The sequence below is a fragment of the Apis cerana genome, linkage group LG14 (genome assembly GCF_029169275.1).
Source record: "Apis cerana isolate GH-2021 linkage group LG14, AcerK_1.0, whole genome shotgun sequence".
Lineage (NCBI taxonomy): Eukaryota > Metazoa > Arthropoda > Insecta > Hymenoptera > Apidae > Apis > Apis cerana.
The window spans coordinates 7,872,524-7,884,797 of record NC_083865.1 but is presented as its reverse complement, the minus strand read 5'-3'; the positions used below and the strand labels follow the sequence as shown (position 1 = coordinate 7,884,797).

Below are 12,274 nucleotides of genomic sequence, written 5' to 3'. Positions count from 1 at the left end.
CATTATTTTGTAAAAAAATTTTCAATTTTATAAAATTATAAATATTCATATAATTGATTTTTTTCGAGAATTTTAATTTAATTTAAAATTTAATATAGTTGCTTTAATACACAAAGCTTTTACTGTTACAATTTAAGAATTAAATAATAATATTTTATAATATAAATATATATTTACATTGTAAATATTAAATTTTAGTACATTAATGTACTAACATAATTGATAAAAATTGTTAATGTATAAAAAAACAGAATGAATCTTCTAAAGATTTCTCATTCTTTTTTCTTTATACCTTATAAACTTCATAATATTCATATTCACCGTGGACACTATTGCAACATTGTCTCCTAAAGTTTTTTTTTGTTGTCTCATCTATAAATAAAAAATAATTTTAATAATAAATTTAAAATATGAATTCTATATCATTATAATTTGATATGATATTCAAATTGAAATAAGAATCTTACTTTATTTTTAAAACAAGGTATCAAGTTTTGTAATTTTTCTAGCAATTTAATTTCATTTGCTAATTGGTCACTATTATCTTCTGCATATATATCTATTATTGTGTCCAAAAATTCTGCCATTACCCAAACTTTTGATTCTAATATACAAGCATCCAACAAAAATATAGATATATGCTAAAAAAAAATAATATTACTATACAAAAATATTTAACATTAAGGTTTAATCAAAATTTATAAATCTTACTTTAATTATTTCATGAGCTTCAGATGTATCATTGTTTCTTAAAATCAAAGCCAAATTTCCTAATATTCGTATTAAATTTACTTGAATATTAGCATTTAAACATTGTTGTTCTCTGTTTAACATTGGTTGAACATCGGCTAATGTTAAACAGTTAAAAATATTTACTTTCTCCTCTGATAATTTTTGAATAGCAGCTCTCATAGCTGCTGTGGCAGATTCTAATAATTCCGTATCATTTGCATTTGTATCTTTGAAAACAATTGTTCCAATTTCTGTCCACATCCTAAAATTAAAATATCATAAATTGAATAATTTTATATAAATTTAATAGAAATTATACATTACCTATATACATTTTCTATACCACCAAGGGCATCAATTTCTAAACATGATATTAAATTATTTAAACACAAATAGGCTGTACAATTTAGAGTGTGAATTTGCTTTATGATATCTTTTCCTTCAACATTTTGTTCTAATATTTCTAATGTATCTTTATTGATAATTCTAGTTTTATCCCATACTTTATTTATTATATTACAGATATTAAATATTTCAATTATTTCCAATGGTAAAGAAAACATAGTTTTATATAATTTATCATCCATACAAACATCATCTATGTTTTCAATCTCACAATCTGAATTTTCTAAATCAGATTCATTCTCATTTTCTTGATCTTCTGAACATAAATTGGCTAAAATCTCTAATGCTTGCTGTTGTGCACCAAAAATCCTTCTATTATCTTGTACTTTTTTTTTTGCATTACTAGAAAAAGCATTTTTTTCATAGGGTAAAATTGAAATCAAATTGGACAATAATTGTTTACAATCAATGGAAAGAGTATCAGATAATACATTTATCACTTTGCAGATTATATTCATAGAAATATTTTCTTCATAGTTAGTTAAATTAATTAATAAACCACTTATAGCAGTTTTGAAACAAGCTACTTCAGAAACATTAGCATTATTTATTTCTGTATTTAACAACTGATTAAGTGTATCTTCAAAATTTTTAAGTTTTTTAATAGCATTAATATTATTTTCTGACAAAGATAATAAACATTGTGTAATAATTGTAGCAATTTCTATGCCATAAATAGTGATATCAAAAAATTTTGTTAGGATAGAAACAATATCATTTTCATTGCAACATTTTACAGCAAATTCATTGTGTTCACATAATGTCCACAATAATGTAATTACTTGAATGAATGCTTCTTTTTCATCAATTGCTTTGTTTTTCTCATTATGATCTTTTGGTTGCCAATCTGTATAATACTTAATGCATAAATTATACCTAAATTACTAATTTATCATAACAAAATAAAATAGAAAAAAATTAATTTTTAAACTTACTTGTTTTAACAAAGTACACAATGGACTCATAATATCATCATTTAATAAATTAGTATGTGCTTCCATTCTTCCATTATCTGCTAAATATCTTAAAGCACTTGCACTGCTGGTTCTTATAAGAATATTTTTATCTACAAGTAATGGACCTATTATTTTAGCAATTCCATTTTTTGTAATTTGTATAGCAAGAGTTGAATTGTAAGACATTGATTCAATCGTTTGCAATCCTGATAGTTTTTCCTCAATATTAACGGATTGTATCTGAAAGATTTATTATTTTACAATTATTTTTAAATGTACAAAAATGAATAGAAATGTGAAATAAAAATTTTTCATGTAAAATATCAACTTCTTCAAATACTCTTCGTAAAGCACTTTCCCGATCATTATTCGTAACATCATCAATTTCTTCTGTTTCAAAATCTTTAACAGATGGAAGTCCCGTAGGATTTTTTTTATGTGGTCTATTTTTTTGTCTCTTTTGTTTTCCCATTGTTCCTTAATATATGAATTATTACGAATTAAACAAAATTATTTAAAAATACACGTGTTATTTTTACTTATATCTTCCTTTTTTGTCTCTTTCTATTGAAATAATTTCACTAAATAAAAGTGAAATTTTAAGTTCCTAGGTTTCACATGATTGGTCAAATTTTTAAGAAAATGATTGGCAGAGTGAAATATATCAACGAATCAAAAATATGTACTTTCATTTGTTTATCATCTATAAAATAAAATAGCAAGAAATTACCCATAATCCCTTAGGTTTTTTGAGACATGCGCTTTGAATAATTACATTCACGTATCAATTTATACAAATGATAAAAATTTGTTTAAATTTATATGATAATATCACAAAAAATATCACAATCATAGAATAAAGATATTTTTAATATTTATAAATAAAAATAGATTAGGATTATATATATATATATATTTTATTAATTATTATATTTTTATAATATTAAATAAATTTTAAGAAAGAAAATATTTTTAATGTATTACGGTAATACGGTACTGTAAGAATTTAATATTTGCGTTTCTCTTACGCATGCGTCAAATTTGATTTCATTAGTCCAAATTTGATTCTTGTAATCTTTTCAAATGTGTTGCTGGTATTTTCCGATATAGCAATAACATAGTAAGGTGTGAGTTAATTTGTTCAATATTTTTTTTGTATTGTGAATTGTAAGGTATTATTTATAATTATTTTAAAATTTTATTAATATTTTTTATTAAATTTCAAATTTATAAAAATTATGATTATTGATTATTAGTTATTAGTTATAATATAAATATTATAAGTACAGTTTTTTGAATTTTTAATTAATCATGCATTTTAGTTAATTTATTTAATTAATTAAATTTAATTAAATTTAATTAAATTTGAATAGAAAATATATGCTTCAATTATAGATTATTTATCATTCATCATTATATTATATCATTTGTATTCATTATATTATTAAAATTTATAAAAGATTTTTCATCGATTTATTTATTGATTGATTGATAGTTATCTGTTACTTTTGAAATAAATCTTTAAATATACTATTATATATATTAGTTTTAAATTAGAAAATATTTTTTATGAAAATTCATTCAACCACGTTTTTGTGTTGATTATTAATGTGTTGATATTGATTTGTTTCAAATTTTATTTGTTTTAATTGTATTTATTTTTTTTGTAATACTATAAATTTATGTAATACTATAAATCCTAACAATTCTTTTTGTATGTATGACAATTGAAATTCGTTCTTGAAATTATTATTTTTAAATATTATAATCTTTTGTTCCTTGTAATATTTAACCTTGACATATCCTTTATAATATAAATATAAACATGTTCTAATTATAAAATTTTTTTTAAATTATATTTTATAATATTTAACTATATTTTTGGAAATATAATATTTATTCGGACATAAGTAGCATATTTTTTAAATAAAAAATTTTTTCTCATCAATATTATATGAAATAAAGAATTGTTTTTCCTGTTATTAATATTGCATCTATAAAAAATTTTTTTTATTTAACATAATAATTTTTAAAAAAAGAAAATATTCTTAATATATTATTATATTACAATTATTTTTCTTTTTAAAATAAATTGTTATTTTTTTATTGTAAAAAATTATGTTTATTTTTATTGTAAAAAATTATGAAAAATACATGTTTCAATAAAAAATTGTTAAGATTCTAAATTATGGCTGATCGGGGCCGGGGTAGAAGTCGAGGGCGAGGAAGAGGTCAGGATGATAGAAAACAAGGTCCTGGACAACAACAACAACAACAACCTCCACAACAACCTCAAGCAAGTGCTTGGAGTCGTAGACCTGGCCCTTCTCAGCCACAACCAGGACCATCTTCACAAACACCATATTCAAGATCTTCAGCACCAGCACAGGTAATTTATGAAACTTAACTTTAATTCTATTTAATAATACATATGTTGTATGATATGTATGGTATTTTTTTGTGTTTATATCTTTTTGTTTTCTTTGTTATTTCTTCAGAAGTAAAAAAAAAATGTATGTATTTATTTTTTTTTAAAAATATAAAAAAATTATTTATGTGTGTCTATGTTTGAAATATGTATTCAAAGTATATTAGAAATATAGAAATGTAAAAAAAAATTTGAAACTCATTTTGTTTTTTTGTGTAGAGCACGATTTATCCAAAGGTAAAAGGAATAGATAAGGTTAGTGTTTGTGTATTATTGTTAAAAATATTGTTATATTTTGAATAATATTATTTCTTTGTAAAAATAAACTGTCTCAACAATATAATCTTTTAAATTACATAATATTTGTAATTTAAATTTATTTATAAATATTAGTAGTTTAGGAATGTGAAAAATGTGTATATCTTTTTTTGTTTATATATTATATCTTTTATTGATCTACATTATTGGGTTGTTTGGAAAGTAATTTCATTTTTTTCATGTTTTTGTTGTGAAAAAAAAAAACAAAATTACTTTCCAAACAACTTATTATAATGAAATTTTAAATTATTATTTTATTAAATATTTTTCATTTCAATAGAGTGCTGGAAGAGCCACTCAAAGATTAGGCCCTAAAGGAGATGGTGGTCCAGGACATAAAGAAGAAAGTGCTCCTGAAGCAATGGAAGGTATTTAACAAAGTTTTTTTTTAAAATTATATTTCATTTATATTTATTTTATATTTATATCATTTGAAAGTAGATTAGAATTATATGATATAAATTTGTTTATATATGAATATTATACACATGTACTTTATAGTTAGTGGCGAAACTGCTGGTGGAGGAGATGCAGGAGTACAATTGGGAAGAGGTGCTATGCGAGGTAGACGTTTGATACCATCAACTCCAGAAAATATACAAACTAGACCAGAGAATTTAATAACTAAGCAAGGTTAATACATTTCATGTACATACAACGCAACAAATGTATATAATATTGGTGTTTTTAGGTACTACTGGAACTAGTGTAATGCTACAAGCAAACTATTTTAAATTGCTTGCCACGACTGATTGGTGTTTATACCAATATCGAGTTGATTTTGCACCCGATGAAGATCGCACTGCGGTTCGTAAAGGATTACTTAAACTTCATAGAGAAGCTTTAGGAGCATATGTTTTTGATGGAACTGTTATGTATTCTAGTAGACGTTTACCAGATGTAAGATATTTTTGATTAAATCAGATTATATATAATCGTTTAATGAATTGTGAGATTATATAATAAAAATTTCATTTTAGAAAATGGAAATTTGGTCTCTGAGGACATCAGATGATACCAAAATCAGAATTACCATACGTCTTGTTGGAGAAATGGAAAGAGTAGATCAACGTTATCTTCAATTTTTCAATATAATTATGCGAAAATGTTTGGCTCTATTGAATCTTCAGCTTGTAGGACGCGATTACTTTGATGCACATAGTAAAGTAAATAGACAAATAAGTTCTTGTTATAATTCTTTAATATTTATATATAAAATAATACTATATAATACTAATTGTTTAACATAATTAAAATATAGGTAGAAGTACGTGATTTTAGATTGGAACTTTGGCCTGGTTATCTCACATCTATAAGACAACATGAGAATAGTATTCTTATGTGTGCTGAAATCATACATAAAGTCATGCGTCAGCAAACTTTATTAGATATATTAAATGATTGTTATAATCAAGATAAACTTGATTATAAGGTAAAGAATATTAATTATTAATAATTTTTTTTAAGCTTAATTATATTCATATTGAATATTATATATTTAGACTTTATTTGAAAATCAAGTTATTGGTTTAGTTGTACTTACTGATTACAACAATAATACATATCGTATATCAGATGTGGATTTTGATTCAAGTCCTATTTCAACTTTTCAATTAAGAACCGGTGAAAAAGTAACTTATAGAGACTATTATAAAAATAAATATCAAATCCCTATTGACAATGTCTCTCAACCAATGCTTGTAACGAGATTGAAACCAAGAGAACGTCGTGCTGGTCAAGCCGAATTGGTATATCTTGTTCCGGAACTTTGTCGTGCAACAGGTATAATATATAATTTTTTATATATTATAATTAATATCCTTAAATAAAATAAAATATTATTTAATTGTTTCATGATAAATATTTATATTTCAAAATGTTATATTTCATGATAAATAATTCTTGCACAGGTTTAACTGATGCTATGAGAGACAATTTCCATTTAATGCGTACATTGGCAGAATATACACGTGTATCTCCCGCGGCACGTATAGATAAATTAATGGTTTTTAATAGAAGACTTCGCGATAAACCATCTATAGTAAGAGAATTGAATGAATGGAATTTACATCTTGATGAAAAACTGGTCGATGTACCAGCACGATTTTTACAACCAGAAAAAATTGTATTGGGAAGTGGACGAACGGTTTCTGCAGGTCAATATGCTGATTGGACCCGCGAATTACATAATAAGCCATTGTATAATATTGCTCGATTGACTAACTGGGTAGTAATTTGCATGGGTCGTATGAGACGCGATGTCGAAAGATTCATACAAACGCTTAAAGAATCTGCATCTGGAATGGGTTTTAGAATTGACAATCCAAGACTTTGGGATATTGCTGATGATCGATCCAACACTTATTCTGATACCCTTGAAAGAGTAATGAGTACTAGTAATCCAGAATTAATCTTTTGCGTAGTATCGAATAATCGAGCTGATAGATATAGTGCAATAAAAAAGAAATGTACTCATGATAGACCAGTAGCTTCACAAGTTTTCCTTGCAAAAAATCTCTCGAATAAAGGTATAAGATCGATTGCTACAAAAGTAGCAATTCAATTAAATTGTAAATTGGGTGGTGCTCCATGGAGCGTTGAATTACCACCGATTAATTTAATGGTAGTTGGTTATGACGTATGTCATGATCCTGCTGATAAAAGCCGTGATTTTGGTGCAATGGTAGCATCATTGGATAGAAGCTTGACAAGATATTATAGTGCAGTAGCTGCTCATACTACAGGAGAAGAACTTTCAGACGAGTTTGGAGAAAGTCTCGAAAAAGCTGTGCTATGCTATAGACAAGTGAACAAAATTTTACCCTCGCACATTCTGATATATCGTGATGGCGTAGGTGAAGGTCAGGTACCATATGTATATAAACATGAAGTAGATGATATAAAAGCTAAATTAAACAAACTTTATGGTGATCCTAGTACCATTAAATTGGCATTTGTAATAGTTACGAAACGAATTAATACTCGCTTATTCTATAATCAAAATAATCCTCCGCCTGGTACAGTAGTCGATGATGTTGTTACTAATCCATTAAGATATGATTTCTTTATTGTATCTCAAAGTGTACGACAAGGTACGGTGACACCATGCGCATATAATGTAATAGCTGATTCTACTGGTTGGAAAGCCGATCAGATGCAAAGAATGACTTACAAGTTATGTCATATGTATTATAATTGGTCTGGTACCGTTAGAGTACCTGCGCCTTGCCAATATGCTCACAAACTTGCTTTTTTGGTTGCACAGTTTGTGCGTCGTCCACCATCTGCAAGGATGCAGAGTTTATTATATTACTTGTAATCATTCCTTGTTCCTAATATACGAATTAAGATATATGGATTAAGTATAAAACTTATTTTATACATGCAAACTGTCTTAAAAGTATATTTTTTACAATTTTTTGTACTATGACAGATAATTTAATTTTTGTTTTTTTTTCTTTTTTCTTTTTAAAGAATTTAAAAATTCTTTCTCTTTCTCTCTCTCTTTCTCTTTCTCTTTATATATACACACACACACACACACACACACATATATATATATATATATATATGCATATGTATATATAGAGCAATTATATAATATTAGACGATATTTTATCATTATTTTTTCATTTAATTGATATCAGATTAAAAAATTGATTATGAAAAAATTTAAAAAAATAAGAAAAAATATATTCATAGTTTTATGTTTTATTATGCAGGAATCATAATTTGAAACATGAAGTAAAAAATTATTTGTTTATGATATTTTACTTTCTTACATTACAATTATTAAAAATAAAAATTAATACATTATATATTCATATATTTTTTTATAAAGTAAGATTACTTTGAATTTTTTTTTATGTATAATTATGTATCTTTTAAGAATGTATTGTCATTTATAAAAATATCATGTAAAATATTATTCTATAAGAATGTTGTAAAATTAAGATGTTCAAAATTGTATGGCGAACAAAATGGAAATCTTTAAATTTAATAGATATAAATTTTTAGATATCTTATGGAGTCACTAGTTAAATTAGTTAATAGATATCTTTTGGAGTCACTAGTTTACTTCGCTTTACGTATAGACTTTAATACATAATGGAAATATGTAAAACTATTTTTATAAAAAGATTTTATATTTTCTAATTGTTTTGTAATTTATGATTTTATAATTTTTTTTTTCATTTATATTCTAAGAAATTTTCATAATCATTTTAGTTTCTCATAGATGGCGTATATAGTAACTTAAAAGTACCAACATAATAAAAATAGTTAAAATGTTTCTACAGGTTCTAATATAAAATATACGATTAGTTGGCTAACCTGATTTATCGTACATTGTTTTTAAGTTCAGTCGACGTAAGAAAAGTAAAGAAGTAACGTGCAAGGATCATTTCTATTTAAATAGAAATTAATAATCAAACTAAATAAACTTTTATTTTTTCTGAAGATTTATTAGAAATTAAGGTATTATAATAACAAAATTTATAAATAAAATTTTTCATACATAAAAATAATTTTAAAATATATTTTGGAATATATTTGTACGAATTTTTTAAAAATATTTTACTTAATATTTATTGATTCCTTTAATTTTATAGAAAAATGGGAGAACGTAAAGGCACAAATTTATATTATCCACCTGATTACGATCCTCGTGTTGGTGGACTTAATAAATTTCTTGGAACTCATGCATTACGTGAAAGAGCACGTAAATTACACATGGGTATTCTTATTGTTAGATTTGAAATGCCATACAATATATGGTGCGATGGATGTAATAATCATATAGGAATGGGTGTTCGTTATAATGCCGAAAAAAAAAAAATTGGAATGTATTATAGTACACCTTTATATCAATTTCGTATGAAATGTCATCTTTGTGACAATCATTTTGAAATAAAAACTGATCCAGCAGTAAGTAATTATATATTATGTTTTTATAATAATTATTTATATACTTGATTATTTACATAAATATTTTTTTACATAGAATTTAGATTATGTAATAGTGAGTGGTGCAAGACGTCAAGAAAATCGATGGGATCCTAAAGAAAATGAACAGATTGTACCAGAAACAAAAGAAGTATCTTGTAGATTATATGATGATGCTATGTATAAATTAGAACATGGTATAGAAGATAAGAAAATAGCAAAATCACGAGATTCTTCTTTGGAATCTGCAATAGCACTAAATGATGCTACATGGAAAGATGATTATACTTCAAATTGTGCATTGCGAACTGCATTTAGAGTATGTTTAATATATATTTGTTAATTATGTTATGTAATTTTATATAATTTGTTATAATGTTTGAATATTGTAGACACGAAAAAAAGAATTGCAAAAAAAACAAAGTTTGGATCAAATATTGCTTAAAAAAAGTGGATTAAACATTGATTTAGTTAATGAACATGAAGAAGATATAAAATTAGCTAAATTATTAATGTATAAAAAAGGTAATAATTTAGATAATATATAATATAAAGAAAAATCAATATTTAAAAAGAATATTACAAAAATTTATTATATTATTTCCAGATACAAAAAAAAGTATACATAATCCTTTGAAACGATTAATTACTATTGTACGATCTAGAGATAAAGTAAAAAGTTTGCCATATACTGTAAATCATAGTATTAAAAAACAAACAAATCAAACACCTAAACTTCCTGAGTTTAATCAACAAAAAACTCCGACATCGAAAATTACTAGTACGTTAAATACATCGCTAGTTACTTATGATAGTTCTGATACGGATAATGATTCATAGTATTCTGTATTTAAAATAAAAAAATTACACATGTATCTAATATAATATAATTTATAATTATTTGATAAATATATATATATAATATATATGAAAATAATAATATTATTAATGAAAATAACAGTATATATTAAGGAATAATGTAATAAAATATTAAATAAAAATATATTTGTTTATAATGGATTTAAAAGTTTATTTTACATTTTTATCATTACATTTTTTAAATTTATATTCATTATATTTAATAAAAATTGCTTAATATTTTAATTTTATTCTTATATAAATAAATAATATTTATACATCAATAAGAGGTTGCTCAACAATTGCAGTTGTTGAGGATACCAATCTTTTTTTCACTACATGAATCTTTTTATTTGAAAGACAGATAATATAACAATGATCTGGATATGTTATTGATATTTTATCAAAAACTTCATTGTTAGGAAATGCTTTTGGATCAATTTTATTGGTTAATGTAACTAAACCTATAATAATGTTTGCAAATTTTTCATCATTTTCCAGTTCACCTCCAGACTAAAATAAAATATAAAATTTGAAGATTTTTAAAATTTTGTAAAAATAATTAACAATTAGAATAGTAATCCTTTTATATAGAAAAAAAATATTACCGTTAACACTGCACCATCCTCTGTCAAAATCAAATGCCCAATTTGATCTGGAATTCGTTCCAATGAAAGCATATTTTTCCTGTTATATATAATTCAGATATAAACTTTATTTTTAATGCAAAATATATAAATGAAACTAAGTTGTGCTGAATTGTTTTTAATACACTTTTTTTTAAACATGAAAATTCTAACCTGTTGATTTAAAATAAATCGTTCTGATACATTAAATATATTATTGGAGATTTATTTATAACTAATAGATTAAAAAAAAATTAAACAAATTAATTACACTTTTTTTTATAGTTGCCAATACATGAAATTACGACAGAATGAAAGCTATCAAACTATGAACTGAGAACAATATCAATTCATGCATGTAGAAAACAAATACATTTTCTCTTTATATAAAATCACAGACAAAGTATAGAATAGATCTAATATTCAATGCATTTTTTGAGTCATTTCTCAGGAGCACTAGAATCATCATACCATATTAATTTCTTTTTCAACACTACCTTTTTAACTCAGAAGATTGCAACATTAGTAATAATTAGAATTAAAATTAAATTTTAATATAAAATTACAAAAAAGAATAAAACACATATTTCGTTATAAAATATTTTGTAGACAAAAAAATAAAAAAGGATAAAGATATAATAAAAATTAAGAAATTAGCGCCATCTCCAAAGTTGTAAATGAAACAAATGTAAACGAGAAAAAAAAAATATAACAAAAAATAGCATAATTAATTATTAGCGTTATCTCTTTAGCATTTAGTAAGTGGAGTTCATTATCAATCTTATTCTATTAATCTTATCTATCTTATTCTATTTTTGGAAAAATGTTTCTATGATTTAAAAGATGGCGTTAATAGTTAATTCTTATTCTTCTATTCTTCTATTATTTAGTTTTCTTATTTATATATGTTTCATTTGCGAATTCTTTGAAATTGATTAAATTTTTACTTTATTTTTGTCCTTCTATGATTATTTCTTTTTATCTATATAATTTATATGTCATAAGAT

General features: G+C 23.9%; 4 protein-coding genes and 1 long non-coding RNA gene across 10 annotated transcripts; 2 read left to right on the top strand and 3 right to left on the bottom strand.

Moving 5' to 3' along the window:
- Window positions 1–53: 53 nt before the first annotated feature.
- On the bottom strand, window positions 54–2,820 carry LOC108000666 (HEAT repeat-containing protein 3). The gene is made up of 6 exons (XM_017061150.3): window positions 2,422–2,820; window positions 2,073–2,333; window positions 1,057–1,994; window positions 712–994; window positions 468–641; window positions 54–372 (listed from the first exon to the last, which is right to left on the bottom strand). The coding sequence occupies exons 1-6, from the start codon at window positions 2,563–2,565 to the stop codon at window positions 262–264; spliced, it is 1,911 nt and encodes a 636-aa protein (XP_016916639.1). The 5' UTR covers window positions 2,566–2,820; the 3' UTR covers window positions 54–261.
- Window positions 2,821–3,094: 274 nt separating this feature from the next.
- On the top strand, window positions 3,095–9,315 carry LOC108000695 (piwi-like protein Siwi). Of its 6 annotated transcripts, none has more exons than XM_062084503.1 (10): window positions 3,095–3,218; window positions 4,272–4,482; window positions 4,741–4,776; window positions 5,120–5,207; window positions 5,341–5,403; window positions 5,531–5,739; window positions 5,820–6,005; window positions 6,101–6,271; window positions 6,342–6,621; window positions 6,750–9,315. In XM_062084503.1, the coding sequence occupies exons 2-10, from the start codon at window positions 4,282–4,284 to the stop codon at window positions 8,156–8,158; spliced, it is 2,643 nt and encodes an 880-aa protein (XP_061940487.1). In that variant the 5' UTR covers window positions 3,095–3,218; window positions 4,272–4,281; the 3' UTR covers window positions 8,159–9,315. The 6 variants fall into 6 exon arrangements, with proteins under 6 accessions (XP_061940487.1, XP_061940484.1, XP_061940488.1 ...); XM_062084500.1 differs by having other exon boundaries at window positions 5,341–5,472; XM_062084501.1 differs by having other exon boundaries at window positions 3,184–3,265; window positions 5,341–5,472.
- LOC114577912 (uncharacterized) lies at window positions 6,023–8,122 on the bottom strand. Its single transcript, XR_003698376.2, has 3 exons — window positions 8,012–8,122; window positions 6,383–6,659; window positions 6,023–6,185 (listed from the first exon to the last, which is right to left on the bottom strand). It is a non-coding gene; the product is annotated as an uncharacterized LOC114577912 (long non-coding RNA).
- Window positions 9,174–10,803, top strand: LOC108000629 (coiled-coil domain-containing protein 130 homolog). The gene is made up of 5 exons (XM_017061078.3): window positions 9,174–9,315; window positions 9,450–9,765; window positions 9,842–10,102; window positions 10,176–10,308; window positions 10,391–10,803. The coding sequence occupies exons 2-5, from the start codon at window positions 9,454–9,456 to the stop codon at window positions 10,621–10,623; spliced, it is 939 nt and encodes a 312-aa protein (XP_016916567.1). The 5' UTR covers window positions 9,174–9,315; window positions 9,450–9,453; the 3' UTR covers window positions 10,624–10,803.
- LOC108000636 (ragulator complex protein LAMTOR4 homolog) lies at window positions 10,789–12,035 on the bottom strand. The gene is made up of 3 exons (XM_017061087.3): window positions 11,765–12,035; window positions 11,250–11,328; window positions 10,789–11,154 (listed from the first exon to the last, which is right to left on the bottom strand). The coding sequence occupies exons 1-3, from the start codon at window positions 11,788–11,790 to the stop codon at window positions 10,915–10,917; spliced, it is 345 nt and encodes a 114-aa protein (XP_016916576.1). The 5' UTR covers window positions 11,791–12,035; the 3' UTR covers window positions 10,789–10,914.
- Between the last annotated feature and the right edge of the window lie 239 nt (window positions 12,036–12,274).